At 52.5% G+C, this 19627-nt stretch overlaps 1 protein-coding gene across 4 annotated transcripts in view; it reads right to left on the reverse strand.

The window, feature by feature from the left end:
• MYH7B (myosin heavy chain 7B) overlaps positions 1-19627 on the reverse strand; it is a 29403-nt gene that overhangs the window by 3262 nt on the left and 6514 nt on the right. For all 4 annotated transcript variants that reach the window (XM_054845465.1, XM_054845468.1, XM_054845467.1 and 1 more), the window contains 25 exons: positions 17891-17983; positions 17054-17117; positions 16826-16924; positions 15697-15800; positions 15021-15159; positions 13606-13724; positions 12652-12801; positions 12141-12311; positions 11246-11425; positions 11026-11158; positions 10466-10542; positions 8872-8959; positions 8317-8434; positions 7577-7700; positions 6939-7075; positions 6233-6488; positions 5415-5657; positions 4840-5016; positions 4377-4522; positions 3690-3780; positions 2680-3069; positions 2115-2241; positions 1522-1640; positions 1075-1271; positions 519-868 (listed from right to left, as the gene is read on the reverse strand). In XM_054845465.1, coding sequence (XP_054701440.1) covers positions 519-868; positions 1075-1271; positions 1522-1640; positions 2115-2241; positions 2680-3069; positions 3690-3780; positions 4377-4522; positions 4840-5016; positions 5415-5657; positions 6233-6488; positions 6939-7075; positions 7577-7700; positions 8317-8434; positions 8872-8959; positions 10466-10542; positions 11026-11158; positions 11246-11425; positions 12141-12311; positions 12652-12801; positions 13606-13724; positions 15021-15159; positions 15697-15800; positions 16826-16924; positions 17054-17117; positions 17891-17983 — 3892 coding nt within the window. The remainder of the gene's footprint in view (positions 1-518; positions 869-1074; positions 1272-1521; positions 1641-2114; positions 2242-2679; positions 3070-3689; positions 3781-4376; positions 4523-4839; positions 5017-5414; positions 5658-6232; positions 6489-6938; positions 7076-7576; positions 7701-8316; positions 8435-8871; positions 8960-10465; positions 10543-11025; positions 11159-11245; positions 11426-12140; positions 12312-12651; positions 12802-13605; positions 13725-15020; positions 15160-15696; positions 15801-16825; positions 16925-17053; positions 17118-17890; positions 17984-19627) is intronic.

Consider the following 19627-nt stretch of genomic DNA (forward strand, 5'->3'; position numbering starts at 1 on the left):
GGGTCCAGTCCTGCGCAGGTGACCTCCCCATCCCCCTGCCCAGGCTCAGCTGATGTCCCCGCCCAGCCCCTTGGAGAGCAGCTGAGGCTGTGCTTGGGGACATTTCTGGGCCCTGCTGCACTCCCCTGAAGTCTGAGTGAAGGACAGGGCATGGGAGAGGCATTAAGGACCCATGGACAACTGCTTGTCCAAGAGCAACACCCCTAAGCCAGTGTCATGCCACAGCCATGGCGCTCACAGCAGCAAAACATGCACCATTTGCAGATGAGAGCCAAGTGACGCTGCCTGTCTGTGCAGAGTGCCCCAGCAAGAGGGCAGGACACATGCTGCCTCCTGGCTGGGCTGCTGCATCCCCCCAAGGAGGACATGGGCCAGGCTTGGCTGAGCAGCAAGGTCTGCTCCCTGCCGACAGGGGACCCCCGTCCCACCATGTGGCTGAGGACAGGGGAGCCACAGGCTGCCCGTGAGAGCAGGGCCCCAGGCAAACAATCCAAGGGAGAGTCTGAGCCCAGTCCTACCCTGCAGGTTCTTGTTCTCCCTCTTGAGGGTCTCCAGGTTGTCCAGGGACTCCTCATAGGCATTCTTGAGCTTGAAGAGCTCTGTGCTGAGGCTGCGTGACTCCTTCTGCGATGCCTCCAGCTCCGCCTGGGTCTCCTCATATTTCTGCTTCCACTCGGCCAGGATCCTGTCAAAGTTGCGCTGCTTCTTGTCCAGAGCAGCACAGGCTGAGTTGGCACGTTCCAGGTCCACTGAGAGGTCCTCGATCTCTGTCTGCAGCCGGTGCTTGGTCTTTTCCAGTGAGGAGCACTTGGCATGGGCAGCCTCCACTGCCTCCTCCGCCTCCTGCAGCCGGATGGCCAGCTTCTTCCTGCCGATGGCAGCAAGGGGTAAGTGCTCCCAGCCCAAGTGTCATCCCACCCCGCTGCTCTGAGGCAAGAGCTATGGGCCACAGCCTAACCAAACAGCCTCAAATCTAGGCAGGAGGGTGCAGCCTCACCCTGGGGTCTGGGAAAGCCCCATCTTTGAATGGAAACTTGCCACCCACAAGGAGCAGACTCCTGCCATGAGACTTACTTGGCTTCCTCCAGCTCCTCTGTCCTCTGGATGGCATCCGTCTCATACTTGGTTCTCCACTGGGCCACTTCCGCATTGGCTTTGGACAAGTTCCTTTGGAGCTCACTCTTGGCCTCCACCTCTTCCTCATACTGCTCCCGCAGCAGGTCGCAGTCATGCCGGGAGGCTTGCAGGGCATGGGCCAGGGCATTCTTGCTCTGAGGAAGGAAGAGCTCATGAGAGGAGCAGCTGGCCCTAGGCTCCAGGACACCGGCCATGGCACACGGATTGGGGGCAGCAGGAAGGGACTTCTGTTTTTCCCAGGCTAAGAGCTGCCCTTGGGGCTCCAGTGTGCAGCTATGTCCCTCGTCCACAGTCCAAGAAGCTGGGCAATTGCCACAGTGGGACATATGTCCCATTCCCTGAGATCTGTGTCACTCAGATTCAGCCATGCCCTAGGAGACTCACCTTGGTCTCTTCCTCCAGCTGCCTCTTGAGTTCCTCAATGTTCTGTGTGAATGAGGTCTTGCCACGGCTCAGCTGATTGATGAAGGACTCCTTCTCCTCCAGCAGCCGGCTAAGCTCCCCTGGGTTCAAACAGAGCCAAAACAGCTATTTTGGGGCTGATGGCTGCAATTTGCATTAGCCTGTACCCCCCAGAGCCTGTGTCCTTTAGCTGCACAGACACCTCCAGCAGTCCCAGCTGTATCCCCAAGCTGGGGCCCATGGGCAGAGGTGCACGCTAGCAGCTAACGGCAAAGTAGACCAGCTAGGAACCCCTACTTCTGATGCCTGAGATCACAGCATGTATGCCAGCACAACTAGCATCACTGCAGAGGTCGTCTTCCTTGCCAAGCTATACAGCACCTCTGCAAGGCCTGAGTGGAGGCACAACATGGACATCCCACTCCACTCCAGATGGAGATCCTGCTTTTTTTTTTTTTGTCCATTGGAGAAGCAGGACAGTCTGCCCAGCTGAACCATGGCTCCCCCATCAGATGCCCCAGTGCAAGACCAGCCCTACGACAGCCATGTGTCCCCTGGCAGCCGCCCCCACCTACCGTTCTCAGTCTGCAGCCTGCCCCGCTGCGTGCTCACGTCAGTTAGTTGTCGCTGCAGCTCATCCACTTTGGACTTGGCCTCGTTCAGCTGGTCCTCATAGGTGCGGCACAGCTTCTCGGCATTGGCCTGCATGCACCAAGCAAAGCCCGTGAGACCCAGCTCTGCCTGGAGAGCACCGTTATCCCAGGAGGGGCTCAGCAACTGCATCACCCTGGGACCTTGCAGCCCTGCTCAGCTGATCCCATGTGCACACAAGGCAGAGAGCAGGAGCCACCAGAGCTCTCATGCCTCTGCTAAGCTAACAGTGGCTCTCTGCAGTCAGTCTCTCAGGAAATGTCTTCCCAGATCCTCCAGACTTGACTAGGACAAGCAAAGCCTCCTGCAAGCACTGCCATAGTGACACAGGGACAAGCTATACAGAGTGAAAAAGATGGACTTGGCCATGGCTAAGAGCTGCAACCTAGGACAACATCCCATGGACATGGCTGTGCTGAACACACTGCAACCAGTTGCACTGATGTTCACAGAAGACATGAACCTGCCCCATACAGAACCAGTGCCCACCTTGTTTTTGGTGAGATATTCTATGTTGGATGACAGGTCATCCACCTCCATCTTCATCTCACTCTTCTCCTTCTCCAGCTTCTGCTTGACGCGCTGCAGGTTGTCTATCTGCTCGCTCAGCTCTGCCACACTATCTGCGTGCTTCTTCCGCAGGGCAGCCGCTGTGGACTCATGCTGCAGGGTTGCCTCCTCCAGGTCCCGCCGCAGTTTCAGGAATTCTGCTTCCCGCTTCTTGTTCATCTCCAGCTGCGTGGCTGTTGCCCCACCAGCCTCCTCCAATCGCTCACTCAGCTCCTCCAGCTCTCGTGACACTTCTGCCCGCTGCTTCTCCACCTTGGCTCTGGCAGCACGCTCAGCCTCCAGCTCCTCCTCCAGCTCCTCAATGCGGGCCTGGCAGAGACAGAATAAGGCATATGCTCCAAGCTCCAGGTGAAGCTCCAGCATCTTTGCTTTCCACAATGGAGCAAGGTGTCTCCTCTGATGCTGGGGAGCAACAAGCCACCAGTCTGGAGCAAATGCTTGGGCTGTTTTGGGGTTCTCAGAGGCAGGCCTGCCAGGTGCACCTTGGTAGTTGGCTTTGCAGAGCTCCAGCTCTCCTCTGTACCCTGCCATCAAGATCCAGGCCGATACTAGCTTCTTTTCAGTGGGAACCTCCATGCAAACAGCCTGAAACTGGGGGCCTGTCTCTGATAGGAAGAAGCCCAACATACTAGATTTGGGTCTTCAGAATTTGGGCACTGGATTTAAGGTTTTAGTCTGGACAGAGAACTACATCCTTGAAGCTATCCCTCACACTGGTGCTAGTGTTCACCTCAATAATTCATTGTTTAATTTTCAGTCCACCACATTCTGGCAGAGGGCTTTGCTTCTGCTAACAATGCCAGCTTTTTTCATCACTTTTCTGCCAAGGAGATGCCCCCATGCTCATAACGTGCGGGAATCCCCCAGCACATTATATCTGATGGAAATTTAGGACTCCTGGGTAGTGAGAACAGTTATTCCCACCATACCTGGAGCTCCTTGATCTTCTTCTGCAGCTGGGCCTCAGTCACTTGCCCATCTTCAATCCTTGAATTTAGCTGACTCATTTCAAAGTCTTTCCTGTACAGAAAGAAGGCAGAGCCTTGGTCAGACAAACACTGTCCTGCCAAGTCCCTCTGGCTCCTGAAGCCAGAGGAAGATCGTTCCCTGCACTGTAACACCGAGGTCCAGAGGACAAACAAACCCACACAGGAAAGGGACTGCAGGGGTAAGAAGCAGGATGTGGATTGCTCTGAGGGAGGGCTGGAGCAGCCAAACTGGCAGACAACTTGGCTCTGAGGTTTTCCCTATGAGGTCCCTAGGTGTTGTTCTCCAGCTCCCCAATGAGAATGGGACATGAGTGATGAAGTCTGTACTGGTAGCTGAGGTCCCAGCTCTGCATTAGGATCCTGCCAGGCAAGTCTCTCCTCTCCAACCTCATTTACAGAGGAAGGTCTGTAGCACCCTGATGTATTAGTCTGTACAGCTGACAAGCTCCTCAGCATCTCTGCACAGTGCCAGGAAAACAGCCCTCATTTTGCCTGGACTGATCACAGCAGCAGTGCTCAAAGCCACATCCCAACAGCCCCTGCAGAGGCCACACATCCACCTGATTCAGAGGTGGGCGCTGGCCTGGCAGAGTAGGCACACAGCCCAAACACATATCACATACTCACTTTTTGAGTTTCTCCTCCAGCTGCTGTTTGTCATTCTCCAGATCCATTACAGACTCTTGTGTCAACTTCAGGTCTCCTTCAAGCTTCCTCTTTGCTCTTTCCAGGTCCATGCGGATTTTCTTTTCTTGTTCAAGAGAGCTTTCCAGCTGGAGAACGGAGACAGGATAGGGAGGGAAAGGACTCTCTCTAGCCCCAACCTTCCCCATATCCATTGCTCTGGGAACTTCACTGAGTCCGAGAGCCAGAGCTGTTTCCTAGTTGGTCTCCAGTCCCATTCCCTCAGCCCAGGACTGCTCTCCATGAGGTACTCTAGACCACCTCTTGGTTCAGGGGCACTTTGTCAATGGGGTTATTCATCAACTGGCTATATTAAACGGGGATCCCACTCAGGGACAGCCTTTGGGCTCTCCTGGAGGTATGACTCAAATCTCTCTCATTTCACTGTCACTGGCCTATGACTCACATCATCCACTTGCTGCTCCAGTTTGACCTTGGCTTTGGTCAGTGTGTTGACCTTGTCTTCCTCAGCCTGCAGGTCATCCAGAGCCTGCTGATGGGCCTCTTGCAGTGCTTTCTTCTCTTTCGTCAGCTTGGCAATGATCTCATCCAGAGCAGCCATCTCTTCAATCAGGTTTTTAACCTAGATCAGCAAGGTCAAAAATCGAGCGCATCTTCTCAGAAAAAGGAGGTGCAAAGCTAATACAGCAGCCTGACCCATGAAAGGCCAGAGCCCATGATCAACAGCAGCTTGGCACCACAGCAGCAGCCAGCCCCTCTCCCCTTGGCCAGCTGGTTCCACCAGATGGTTTGTCAGTGGCCCAAATCACTTGCCATTGCACAGAACCGTTTGCCCATACCACTCCTGTGCAATGAGACAGGACAACAGAGGGATTTGCCCTCTCCCACACCTCTTTACATTCTGCCCTGCCCCGGCTCCCACACACTAGCAGCCCTGTCCCTGATGTTTCTCTTTGGTGCCCCCACAAGCACTGAGGTGCCAGGGCAATGAGGCTGTACTCTGCAGGGAGGGTCAGTTACCTTGTTCTCCGTGGCATGCTTCTCCTTCTCCACCTTGGCCAGTGTGATCTCTAGGTCATCAATGTCCTTCTTCAGCTCTGCACACTCATCCTCCAACTTGCGTTTCTTGGCAGTGAGGTCTGAGTTCATCTCTTCCTCATCCTCCAGACGCTCTGTCAGCTCCTTCACCTTGGCCTCCAGCTGGATCTTGGACTTGATCAGCAGGTCACAGCGTTCCTCTGCATCTGCCAGGTTGTCTTGTTCCTGGGACAGGCACAGGAGAGCCAGTGCTCATCCACTGCCCTAAGAGCTTACTAGCAGTCTCAGCCATGCTATCCTGGCCCAGAGCTGAAGCTCTCCTTGTGGAAGGGGCAGAGCAAGCCCGAGGTGCTCAGGTGTACAAAAAAAAGACAGCTCCAGTCACTGCCCGTTTTCAAGGTCCGTGGGACAACCACTAACACTAAACAGGGCCAAAGAGCTAACAGCAACTAAATCTTTCCAGAGGAAGGAAACACTGGACTGACACTTCCTGGCACAGAAATGACACAGATTAGCTACAGTTTGGTAAGCAAACATTGCCATCCCTCCCACTCCCTTGCAAGGAGATCACCCTTTCCAGAGCCAGGGGAGCATGAATCCCCATGGCAGCCCTGACATGGCAGGTCTATGTTACTTCAGGTTTGCATCGAGTCTAACATTGCATTTCAAACAGATTGCGGCAATGAGAGGGTCTCAGAACTGCAAGAGGCTGAAGGAGTGATCTAGCACCCTCTGCTCCTTCTTCTACCCAGGGACCCTGCACTATCTTTACACTTCCAGAGAGGGGATGAGGCACTCACTGCCTGCAGCTGGAGAGCCAGGTCATTCTTCTCCTGGATCATGGAGACCTGCTTCTCTTCCAGCTCCTTCCTCTTAGCCTCAGACTTCTCCAGAGCCTCCTTCAGCTTCTGGAACTCCTCCTTCAGGTTGGACATTTCCTTCTCAGTCTGAGCAGACTTGAGTAAAGGCTTGATCTTGAAGAACAGCTTCATCCATGACCAGTTCTTGACAGCATTGAAGGCCCGGATGTTCCACTGGATGGTATAGAGGGCTTCCCTGGAGGGATACAAGCACAGCATCATCATGGGTGTAGATTCCCCACGTCCCATCCTCAGTTCAGCAGAGACCTGGCTTTTGCAGGCCTGGACATGGCTCTATTCTCCACCAGCTGTACAAATGGCAGCATGTTGAATGAATGGCACATTGTCTGCACACTGTAATGGCCCTAGTGGGATGGGTGGTGTGGCTGGGCTTTCAGGTCTCTTCACTCTGCATCCCCCTGAATCTTCCAGTGCAAATCAAAGGCTCTCTCCACCTAGGTACTCTGACCCTCCCTATATAAGGCCCATGCCAGACCTCTTACAGGGCTGCCTCCATCCCTTTGGGACAGGGCTGTACTCAACCACTGCCAGCCATAGGCAAGCCCCGCAGGTCAAACCCACTGAAACGTGCAGAAGGAACAAGGAGACACACAAAGTTCTGCTCCTTCCACCCCCAAAACTCTACCTCCTGCTGATGATCTTCTGATACTCAATGCGCATGAGGTGCCCACGGATTCTGGCCTGCAGCATAGTCAGGATCTTGGCCAGACGCTCATCTCGCATCTCTTCCAGAAAGCCCAGCAAACCAGCCTTGAAAAACACCTGCAGGCAAGAGAGTGAGAGCAGAGTCAGCAGCAGAGAGGACAGAGGGCTCAGGGATAACAAAACCTGTCAGGCAGACCTGGGCTACATGTGGCCCAAAGCAGGGATACACAGAGCAGCGAGGGCTACACACTGCAGGTTTGGGTGGCCGCCCTGCACAGGCACACACCCATGCTCTGCCCTGGTTGGAGGTGCACCCACACAAGGCACAGGCACAGCTGGGCACCAGATCTCCCAGCCTGGAGCGCATCGCGTTGCCCAACAGGGACTAGCTGCTGTGTTGGGTGGTATGAGGTCAGGCAGCAGTGACCTTCTGCTCAGACCTGTTTCTTCCCAGCCTGCATCTTCCTCTGCCCTCTTCAGTCCCCTCAAGGGCCACATGTAACCTTCGGCAGGGCTGTGGCCAGGCAGAGAGCAAGCCGGGCACAGAGAACAAATTGGGATTGCAGAGAAACAGGAGGGGCAATGTCTCCCTCCCAAGGACTAGCTGCCTGGTCTCACCTTGGTATGACCAAACTTGTACTGTGAGTGGTCCAGTTCCAGGGAGCTCAGCAGCTTCTCTGTGGCCTTTCTGCTGTCCACAAACTTGTCGTCTGGAATGGCTGCTGGATTCAGGATACGGTAGCTGCAGGGACGAAGCAGAAGGAGGACATGCAAGAGAACCCCAGCACAAAGCTGATGGCTCCATCATCACCCCTGTACACCAGTCATGCCAGTTCTCCCTGGAAGCACGTCACTGCAGCACAGGCTGGGGCTGTGTATGAACCAGGAGCTCCAGCGTGCAGTATGGGCTCTTCTGCAGAGGTACCCTACCAGATCTTATTCCCTGAACACAAGGAAGACTGTGCAGGAGGAGGCCACTGGCCTCACCATGCCTGGTCAGGCCCAAACCAAGCAGGGTGGTTGGAGCCAGCCTGAAGAACAGTAAGGATCCCAAGAGCAGAGAGAAATCTGAGCCAAGATTGGAGGACTTGAGCCTTGCCACTATCCACCTGCACCAGCCCTGCATTCAGCATCTCATATATCACCAGCCCTGCTGTCTCATCACATCTGGCACCAAACTATCCATGTCTGGCACCACAGAGCCAGCAGCAGAGGTATCCCAAATGGTACTTGCACTGGGCATATTGTGGTGGTTCAGACCAGCCCTGCACAAGCTGGGGAGCAGGTCAGAGCCAGAGGAAGTCTGTCTTCCCTCAGAACATGTGTGGGTTGCTGGGCAAGTAAGAAGAGGGAGTTACCGCTGCTTGAAGTCTGCATAGAGGATCCTGTTGGGGAATCCCTTACGGCAGATGCGGATACCTTCAAGTACACCGTTACACCGCAGCTGGTGCAGCACCAGGAAGGCATCCATGGCTCCTGTGGGTGAGAACAACAATGGAGCAGACACTCAGCCCAAGTGGACAGGGGAAATGGAGCTGCAGCATGGGCCCGAACTCTGGAAACAGCCCATGTTTTTGAACACAGGTGTTAACCTCTCCTGTAGGCTCAGCATACTACAGCCTGAGCCTCGGGTGGTGGAAATCAGCCGTGCCTCCTGTTACACACAAGTGCAAGGTAACCCAACCATCAATGCATACCCAAAATGTGAGCCTGGCAAAACTCATTCTCCCCAGTAGAGGAGACTGACACGGCTCACGGGGGCTTCCAGACTGAGAGGGGACCAGGTCTCACTGGCAGCTGAACTGCTGCAAGAAAAGGGTTGGGGAGAAGGTGGGTGCAAGAGTCCCTGCCAGCTCCCACACATGGATGTCACCCAAGGGAACTGCCAGGATGCTGTCTCAGTTCATGCATACCTGGGGTCTTTGTTTCATTGGGGATGATACAGCGGACAAAGTGGGGCTGAGTGGAGCGCAGGTTGGTCATCAGCTTGTTGAGATTCTCCTGTAGGGCAGACATGGGGGATGAGGCATGAGGGGACAGCTCTGCTCCTCTACAGCACTTCTCTCCGGCCCCTTCCCTCCACAGGCAGGGAGAGAGCAGACACTGAGAGCCCCTTACCACTCTTCATGAGAGAGGGCGAATTTCCTCCTGCTTGGCTGCTCTCTGTGCTATCCTGCCAACAGGACATCCCCAGCCCTGCAGCAGGACCACTGCTTCTGCCAGGGTGGGAGCAATGGCGGAGAGGACCGGGCTGGCAGGCGTGCCAAATGGCACCTGCAGGTTTTGCTATGCCAGAGAGGAGCCAGATGCTTCCCAAGTATTTTTAGGTAGAGTTTTGTTTCAGGGGAGAGCCAGGAACACAGGACTGAGCATATTCCTGGTATAAAGCTCTGCTGGTGCCCATCAGCCCCATGCTCAGCACCCTGCAAATCTAGTGCTAGCATCCACATTGGCTGCAGTCCTCATCTCATCAGGCTTTCCCTGCATGTCCACAGTGCTGCCTGCACCCTTCAGCCGTGACAGAGGGCCCTGCCGATCCAGCCTAGGCCTCCCTTTCTCTCCAAGGCAGGGCTCAAGCCAAGACATGGCCCTGCCTTTTCTTGTGGGAAAGGCATCTGCACCCTCGATCTTTCCAGACTGCCTTCCCCTCCTCGTACAGGCTCAGCCTGTCTGGGACCATCTTGGGGAAGGGAATGCCTTCCCACAGCTCTGTGTCATCATGGGTCAACTCCTTGCCGCAGACAGCTTTCCCCAAGTCCTGCGACTTGTCCAGGAGGAAGAAAGTCACACATCTCCCTGAATGGGGGCTCTGACATAAGTGCTGCCCTCTTGGAGCACCCTGTCACCACAAGGCTGTCATGGCAGGACACGGCTTTGGGCTCACACACCCCCTCTCTGCTGTTTTCCAGTTGCTTAAGCTCTGCAGTGGACCAATAACTCCTGTGGTGAGCATGGGAATAGGGGTGTGTGTTATCCTGAGCTGTAAAATAGCTCAGGTCACCTTCCTGGACAGGACAGCAAAGAGCTGCCTGCTCAGAGACCTGTAAGATCCTCCTCCATTTTCTTCTGCCCAAAGGCTGTCCTTCCCGCCGACAAGAATGAGGAGAGAAGTAGCACAGACTTAAAGTGATGTTCATGTAATACATTATCTAAACATCACTACAAGTCTTAACTGCCGCTCTCTCAAAGGTGAAGGAGCTGCCGAGCAGCGCAACCATCATGTGGGCAGAAGCAGCGCAAGCCCCAGCAAAAAGGGAGTCATCACTCTCCCAGCCTGGAGCCTCGTGTCCTTCCCTAGCAGCATGGGGACAGGGCTGGGACTCTGCCCGGCACAGGCCTCTTGCCCAGGGATGAGAGGGTGTTAGGAGCTTTTGGCTAGTGGTGGTCCTTCAGGCCCCAGGAGCTCATGTGCAAGATACCCCAGAGTCTTGGCAGGGAAGTGGGATGGATACTGGGACGTGCTAAGCATGCTCCCTCATGGCCTCATGATGAGGGGCTGGCTCTTACCTTGTGCAGCTGTGACACTGTTTGGAAAGAAGCCGCCTTTTTACGTTTCTCCTTGGTCCCCGGCTTGTGAGATTCCTCTGTTGGGTTGAAATATTAATTACATCAGTAAAGCATCTGCTTGGCTTGGAGGACTCAGGAGCACCCCCAAACAGCCCTGAAACACCCACAGCCCCTGCTCTCTGTAAAGCAGAGATGGTAGTGCCCTGCTGCAGAGCAAAGCTGCAGATCACCAAAAACATCTCCCACAGCACCCGACTCTGGGTGCTGCTCCTCAGCTCTTGGTAATCCCATCACAGGGCCACCAGGACAGCTCTACAGCACTGCACAAGCTCAGCTTGGTCCTAACCAACCATCTTAAAGCCTCTAGGCTGGGACTGCATGCCCAGAGTACCCACCTACCCAGGTCAGAGAGGTTTTTAGGGGTCAGTGTAGGTCTTTCCTTTGCCCAGGCTGCTAGGTGCAGGAATGCTGCACCAACAGCTGGGTGTGGGGGTGAGAAGATTTTGCTGCAAAGGGAGGGAGAGATCCAGGTCAAAAAAAGGGGTGAGGTTGTTTCTCACCTGAAGTAGAGCTAACGTAGTTCTCATAGAGGGAGGCCAGGAGCTTGTTTTGGGATTTTTGGAAGACAGACACCACTGTCTCATTCAGGGGGTCCTTGTTCTTGTCCAGCCACCCAATGATGTTGTACGGCACCTGTCACCAGAGGAGAGGGGCAAAGGTAAGGACAGCCCTGCAAGGGGGAAGGTCTGAATGCTGTGGAAGAGCTGACAGGGGACGTACCACACCAGCATAGTGCACCAGCTCAAAGTGGGCCTCATATTTCCGCTTTTTATCCGGCCGGGGCTTCTGGAAGTTGGGTGACTTCCCAATGTGGTTGTCATAGAGCTTAGCTTTGAATGACATGTCGGAGGCTTTTGGGAACATGCACTCCTCTTCGAGGATGGACAGGATTCCCAGTGGCTGCAGGGAGAAGGTGGTATAAAGACATCTGAGCTCAGTGTTGCCATGTCCCAATCCAGAATGCGCGATTCTCTGTGCCACTGGGCAAGTGAGGCAAGGTTTGACGGGGCAGACCTCATCCTCATTCAGGTAAATGGTGCAAGACACTGACCATGGGGCAAGCTATCACTGGTGTATTCCAGGCTGCATATGACCTCCAGCCAGTCATAGTGGGACTTGGCAAGCCTCCAAAACATGGGGGCTTGCCCAAGTCCATCAGATTGTTGGGAAGGGGAGATCCTCTCAGGATCCTGACAGGTTTCCTCCTTTCCAAAAAAAAAAGATTAATTTCCTCCATACAATGGTGGAAATCTTTTGTACAAGCTGCTCTGAATCAGCAAGTACTCAAGTAAGAGGCACTGAGGGGCAGCAAGTGGGTAGGAAAAAAGGGGCAGAGATCACTGTTCTCTGGAGGAAAAGGCAGCAGCAAGTTTTGTGGCTCACTGGTGGTAGGAACAGAATTTCCGTGGTTTAATAAAGGCAAAATTTGTGTCAAAAAAGGACTCAATGAGCTGGAGGCTCTGAGCTGTAAGTGTGGGGAAAACAAAGTTGGGCACTTGCGACTGACTGGGGAGGGAATAATTTCATTTCTGGTAGCAGAGCACCTCTCACTGTTCCAGTCTTTGCAAACAAGCCTACCAGAAGTATCATTCCTGTGCCCTGACTCATGCTTTACCTTCTCAATCAGGTCGATGCAAGCCTGCAGGTCTAGGCCAAAGTCAATGAATACCCATTCGATGCCTTCCTTCTTGTATTCTTCTTGCTCCAGGACAAACATGTGGTGGTTGAAAAACTGTTGCAGCTTCTCATTGGTGAAGTTGATGCACAGCTGCTCAAAGCTGTTGAACTGCAAGATCAAAACAAACCTGTGTCAGAAGGAGGAGCTGCAGACATGAAGAGATTCACTCTTCTGCTTTGTCTGGGTGTGAAGAGTGATCTCTGCTAGGCTCAGCTGGATTGCTACCAGAGCAGGTAGCCAGGAATCATTGGAGCCATGCCCACAGCAATGTTAGACCAGTCCTTGTGAGCTGCCTGTTTGCTCCAGATAAATCAATTCAGACAAGAGCTCTTTTTCTTATTAAGGCCATCAGTGTCTTGGAGGAGATAGAGCTGTGAGACACTAGGGAACTGAGCTGTCTAGCTACAACATTCCCCCAAACACATTGCAGGGGGCCCGCAGAACTCACATCAAAGATCTCGAAGCCTGCAATGTCCAGTACTCCGATGAAGAACTGTCTGGCCAGCTTGGTGTCTAGGGTCTTGTTGATCCGAGTCACCAGCCACTTGAACATGCGATCATAGGTGGCTTTAGCCAGGGCTCCCACAGCATAGACAACCTGCCAAAGCAAATCAGAAAGCAAGTCGTGAGCACTTATGCTTCTCCCTGCTTTTGTAGGAGCTAGAGGCTGAAGAAGAGAGCTCCTCTTGGCACACAAAGGACAGACAGATCCAGGGAGTCCAGTGTATGCTCCAAGATTAGTTTTCACATGCTCACAAGTTTGTTCTTGTGTTCCTGGCTTGGTCTTAGCCTCCAAGGTCTTAAGATACAGATTCAGTCTCAAGTGATATTTTCAGGTGCCTTATGCACGGCAGGAGCATACAGCTCACTTTGGATAAAACACCAACTCCTAAGGTCCTCTTGAATTTTACTCAAGGACTGGCTTGCACTATTCAGGCCAGGCTTGGGTTCCTAACTGTGATGTTGCTGGAGTCTGACAAGATAAATTTTTGGTGCATTTGAATCTCCCACAAGATTAGTTTTGATGCATTTTAGATGAGCATTTAGATGAGTTTTCTACTTTCCAGAGCTGAACTCTTCATGCAAGTGTGACTGTCTCTGAAGAAGATCCATAGAAACTGGACCTCTTCTGGCCATGATCTAACCCACATTTCAAAGACACTGCATTGAACCTCCAGCCTCAGTTAATATCCAAAGTTATCTGCCAGCTCTGCCACCAACTTTCCCAGCTGCCAAAAGCCAGTAACTGTGGATACATCTTCTCATGCTGCTCTGGAGTCTCCTCCTAAACCCAAGAGAGTAACTGAAGGATACCCTGTGCAGAGAACATTATGCAATGGGCCTGCCTGCAGAGGAGTCACATACCAGCGTGAGCAGGGAGCCCATGTCCCAGCACACTCACCTGTTCCACGTTCTGACCTTTGGTCACATATTCATTGCCCACTTTCACACGAGGATGGAGCAACCCCTTGATGAGATCAGCTGAGCTGATTCCCATGAGATAGGCGGCTTTGTCAGCACCTGTAAAACAGTACAAAGGCATGAGGAGCCAGCAAGGAAGCCCTGGGAAGGAAAAAAAGAAAATAAAAAAAAAATTACCAACTCTTCTGCTGATCAGTGCTAACTATACTAGTTCTTCCACCTGCTCCAGAGTCTCCTCCAGTGTCTGGTGTGATTTCCCACCCTGGATATTGTATGATGCTTTTAAAGTCTGAACCTCCTGACTGAGAAGTTACTGTTTGGAGGAGATGGCCATAGGAGACCTGCTGCACCTTATTAGGTGCCTATCGGGTTTTCGAGTCTTCTTGGTCTGGGGATCTCTATGCATTTTGCAGTAGAAGCTTGGATTCCCATGCAATGAATTTGAACTGACCAGAAGACAGGTGATTTTCTTGCTTATCTTTCATAGACTCCTAATAGCAGATTGTGGCTAGAAAATCACCTCTGTAGGGAAATCACTGCTAGATCAAAATCTTCTTTTCTTTAATTACCAGGTAGCAGCTGAATCCTGTGTTGACATTCCTCAGGCAAGGGGAACTCTTCCTTCATGAATGTTAGAATGACAAGGTCTGTCAGGTAGTCATTTCTGCTGGATCCCTGCCTCAGCTGATGTATAGTTATGGCTTAAGCCTTCCAGTTAAGTGATAGGGCTCCTCCTTCTCATCCTTCCACATGCTGGAAAGTCACCCTCTCCTTGAAGTTTGCTGCATTATGTCTGGGAGCCAGGCATAATGCAGCAGTGCAAAAGCAATAGAAAATATTTGAGCTCTGACTTCTGAATTTTCAGGTTTGCTCTGCAGCCTGACTGTTCTCTTAGATCTATGATTTGCATTGGATTTTCCTAAGCAACAAACAAGGAAAAGTATTAGACAGTGACTGTATCCTATTTTAACTGCTCTTCAGGGGGCTGTGATTTGAGCAGGTCCGTGCAGTCCTGATCATGGCCTGGCTCATATTCTGTGGACAACCTGCTCTGGAAGGCTGTCTAATGAAGCACAAGAGAAGAAGTAATGAAGGGCAGAAGAACACTGAACAAGGCAAAGCACAGCCAGGGTGCAACAGCCTGTGATGTTGCTGAGGCAAACCTGATGCAGATGAGATCACCTAGTGCTTGCAGGAGAGCCTGTCCTAAATATGCCTGATCAAGGACAAGCCTCTTTTTGCACCTAAAGCAGGTCCTAAGACAGCGTAGTTACTTGGGATCAAGGTCACTGACCTTCACAGACCAGGCCAGGGAAGTTATCACAGTCTGCCCTTGGAGGGATTTGTATGCCCAGCCCAGGCTGGGCAGATCTGGCAGCATGGAGCCAAACTCACTTTCAGTGCCGTCAGCCTCTGCCTGCTCTTCTCGCTGCTTTTGCTTGAACTTCATGTTGCCGAAGTGCATGATAGCGCCCACTATTTTATAGGAGCCATATTTCTCATCATTGCTGAAGCCCAAGATGTCCATGGCGTGCTGAGGAGAGACAAAGCAGTATAGATAGAACAAAATCATCACTCTGAGGTGAGGGTTGGTCCTCTCACGGTCTCCTAAGGCACTCTCCCTATCCTGGGGCTCTGGGCAGGGTGCTGTATCTGGTGGGCACCTAGCCAAGGAATCCTGTCCATGGGATTTTGAATGTGAGTCTAGGACCTACAAGACATATTTGAAAGCAAAAGGACTAGCCTAGCACCCACAAGAAGGAGGTTTTCTGAGCTGAGGTCTCATCTTCTCATGGGAACCATGGGAAGTCCTCATGCTACAGGCCCTTCCTAATGCAAGGAATTACTCTCCCTGTTGAGGAGGCTGTTGATGGAGATCAGAGTCACTCTGCCTTTCCTTGTAGGCTCACAGCACATGCAGAGCAACTGTCAATAAACCAGAGGGAACTCACAGCTAATTTAGAGAGGGGCACAGGAAAGCTGGGACACATCCCCATGTCTGCCCAGAAGGAGGTTGTGCGCTCCCCAGACCCCTGCCTCGGGCTGTGCAGTGTGAAGGAAGTACACGTACATCTGTCGCCATGAGTTCCTCGCCGTCATCCAGGTTGTCCACAGTTGTTACACCCTGAGAGCAGAAGTGGTAGTCATAGGGGTTGAGGGAGAGCAGCAGCATATCTGTTGGGGGAAGACACACAGAGGGTGAGGCCGTCTGACAGAGGCAAAGCTGGGGCAGAGGGACAACCCTGGACACGGATGAAGAGGTCTTCACTGGTCTTAACTAGAGGGCACTAGCTGGTGGAACCATCTCTGTAAGTCCAGGCAGGCCCACACATGGGTCCATCTCTTCTGTGATGTGCCTCCTGCTTGCTATCTTGGGATATGGCTTGGCTGCAGACTGATTTAGAAGTGGCCATCCATGTCCTTGTGATCACCAGATAAGATTACTGCTCTGCACAGCTCTCCAGACCTGCCTAATAAGGTATTGTTCTCAAGCCAGGAACAAGCTCAAGAGCCTGCAGACAAGAGGCTGACCACCCCAGGGGACTGTGCCAGCCATCTTTCTGCAGCATGGAAAGGTTTCCCATGCACTCCGTGTGACCTGGCACCTGGAGCGCAGGGCTGCTCAGAGCACAGGACTGCCACAGTGCAAATTTGGGTCAGCTGGGACTGTCCTGGGGAACACACCTAGGTATGTCTACACCTGGGCAGCTGCTCTGAGTGAGCTTGCAGCTGTTTTCAAGCTCACCTGAAACAGGTGAGCTGAAGGAGCTCAGAGTAGGCTCCAAAACACTTCCCCCTACCCCAAAATGAGTAAATATCCAGCCTGCATATGCCAAGGTCAGCGCTGTACCTGCCACACCACAAGAAGTCCATGCAAGGCAGCTTTGCAAAGCATGCTCTCACCCTGCAGATAGACCCTGAGTGATCACTTCTCTGCTCCTAGACAGTTCCAGAAAGGGCTTTAATCTGGCTTCTCAGTCTGTGAGGATAAAGCAGGCTGCACTAGATGACCTCTTGAAATCCCTTCCACCCTGAATTATCCTCCAATCCTATGATCCTGAGCAGCTAGCAAAGCATTTGAGGGCAGTACCTGCATGGTGAGCTGGGTTTGTTCATTCCCTGTGCACCCCAAAGCTGACAACAGAGCTCTTTGTGTTTTTTTTCAAGCCATCATGCTGTAAAGGCTTTGGCTGCCTTACCTTGCAGCTCTGGTTTCTTCCCAGAGAGGATCTGGTAGTAGATGTGGTAGCTTCGCTCTTTGGGTTGCTGGAAAATCACTCTTGATTTTTCCAGAAGATCTAGAAGCAAATAGGGCAGAGGGATTAGAGGAGGGCTTGGTCCTTCCTGGAGCTGACCCTGCATCAGCACAAATAGTGAGAAGAAATCCTTCCCCACTGCAGCTGGCACATGTTTATGCGTTTACTCACAGATGTCAATGTCTGCGGAGGCCAGCTTCCCTGAGGGGCCAAAATGGATCCGGATGAACTTGCCCTGAAAGCACGTGCCATAGGTAAGTGCTAGGCTTTGCTACACAAGTATAATTCTGAACAGCTCCTAGAAACCTCAGACAACTACAAGACACTGGTAATTTCCCACTTCTTATGATTCAGCTGATGCCAGGCAAGTTACTGGGCTCTGTGAGGGGTAGGTGGGTGAAGTTCTCTGGTTTGTATTGTGCAGAGGGTCGGACAGCATCCTCTAAGGCTTTAAATGCTAGGCAGGCAGAAACTTTGCTCACAGCAGATAAACCCCTGTCCTCAGGCCTGTTCTTTAAGCACTTTTGCTGAGTCTGCCCACAACCTCCTGCTCTGTGATGTGCTGGGGAATCTTACCCTGGAGTATCTTTTCCCACAAGAACAGGCATCAAAGCCACCTATGGTTGATGAGCTCTGCATCCCACAGCAGCCCCAGGCTGGGCTTAGCAAAAAGGATGCTGCTCCCTGGAAGGCACACGCTTGTCTGTCCCAGCTCCAGCACTCCAGGCTGTGCTTACTGGCCCTCTCCACTTTGGGGGGCCTTTGCCACCTTTGTAAGGGACTTCTCTCCAGCCACAGGCTGTGACACCAGGGCGATTCATTCTGACCAGCACACCATTTACGGCACTGATGTAACCAAAAGCAGCTTGTTCAACCCGACTAGGAAGCAGAGCTAGCTTCCTGCTATATGCCTTTGGCTCAGACCGTACAAAAACACAATACCACAAGTGATGCATTCAGCTTACATAAACGTGGCACATTAGCTCTCTGTCTTGCTAAGACACTTACAAAACGTGAGGAGTTGTCATTTCTTATGGTTTTGGCATTGCCAAAAGCTTCCATAGCTGGGTTAGCCTCAATGATTTGATCTTCGAGGGTGCCCTGGAAAACAGAACCAGAGGATGTGTCAGCTCCCACCCAGCCAGAGGGGATCTGTTACCAACAACACAGAGAAACAGAGAGTGGGGCTCCTTGCACCATCTGCCTGCTACACTCTTAGCTGTCTTGAAGAGCCTGCTGCTCCTGAGGCATCTCCCTGTCTCATGAGGCAATGCAGCTCGGCGTAGGGGTCAGCAGAGCTAGGTTTTGCAGCAACACTCTCTGTGGGCTTCTCCTTGCCTAAATTGGTCCCTCTGAAGATTCAGGCTACTGTCTCCTCTGCACACAGCAGTCCTTAGCCCCTTTCTTAGGCTGCTACAATACGCAAACCAAGCAAGCACGCATTGTCACCACAACAGTCTGAAACGTTTCAGGCTCTTTGACTCTGCCAGGCATTTCCTCCTTCATCAAACCAAAGTCTTGGGCAGTTCAAATCACAGCACATTGCAAAAGAAGAGGTCCAGAAAACAGGTTTGATCCTACACCAACCATATGCACAGCAGGGTCACAGTGTGACGGGAACACATCACAGGTCCCATCTTGGTGTGATCTGCGGAACTCACTGGAGCTCTCCTGAGCAAGTCCCAAGATTAATCTTCCCCCAACCTTGTTTTTCCATTTGTGTCTCACACACACAATTCAAAGAAAAAGAGACAGCCTCCACCTAATGCAGGCAAAGCAGGACAAGAATTTGAGGAGAGAAGCAAGACTTGTGCCAAGCTACACAAAGGACAGTGGGGTTTGACAACAGTAGTAGAGTTTGGTGGCACAGGAACCTGTAGCATTTTTCATGAGAGCTTTTGCCCATGCTCTGACAGTCCATAGGGCTTTCCTTAGGTGGGACACATCAGCTCTGGGCTCTGCCCACCAAAAGCCAGGTTGTCTTTTCAATTTTGGGCCCACGACTGCTCCCCACCTCTGCAGCTCCAGGCATGTGAAGGACAAAAGAGCCAGGGAGCAGCTGTGAACCACAGCTTTACTAACAAACTGTATTTTGTCACTTGGATATCCTTTGATCTGTTATCTTTAAATTCAGCCTGATCTAAAATTGCCTGGCCTGTGAGATTTAATGGGGACTGCCCCATCGGCTGCCCCATGACCCACAGATTCAGCCTCCCAGCTATCTAACTCTTAGGAAGTTTGCCCAGGCGGTCCAAGACTCATGTGTTAATGAGCATCCCCCCATCCAAGAGTTTGCATCAGCTAAAGGCTGTCCCTCAGTGCTCAGACAGAGAAGCTGAGGGTCAAGGACGTAAGACTGAGGCCTTGGGGTGCTTGGAGTGCCAGGGACTGAACCTTTGCTGGATTTCTGAAGGCACTCAGTTGTTTCCTTTGACCTAAGCAAGAACCTCAGAAATGCACCCCAGAGAAGGACATCGGCTGCCAGCAATGTGGTGGGCTGAGCCAGTTCAGGTCTTTGCAGAGGGTGGCATGTCCGAGCATCATCAGGGCCCCGGTCCGCAGCCAGAGCACAGTGCTGCCCGTGGCAAAGAGGCTCTTCCCCTGCCCCTCAGAACCACCACCCTCGGCTGGGCCTCGAGCCTGGGGGGGCTTTAATGGCTCAGAGAGTGGGGGGCTTCACCTTCCCTTTGGAGGAGCCCACACATGCCCCAGGCAAGCACTGTGCTGCTTAGAAATGAGGGTTTG

The sequence above is a fragment of the Grus americana genome, chromosome 17, assembly GCF_028858705.1.
Source record: "Grus americana isolate bGruAme1 chromosome 17, bGruAme1.mat, whole genome shotgun sequence".
Lineage (NCBI taxonomy): Eukaryota > Metazoa > Chordata > Aves > Gruiformes > Gruidae > Grus > Grus americana.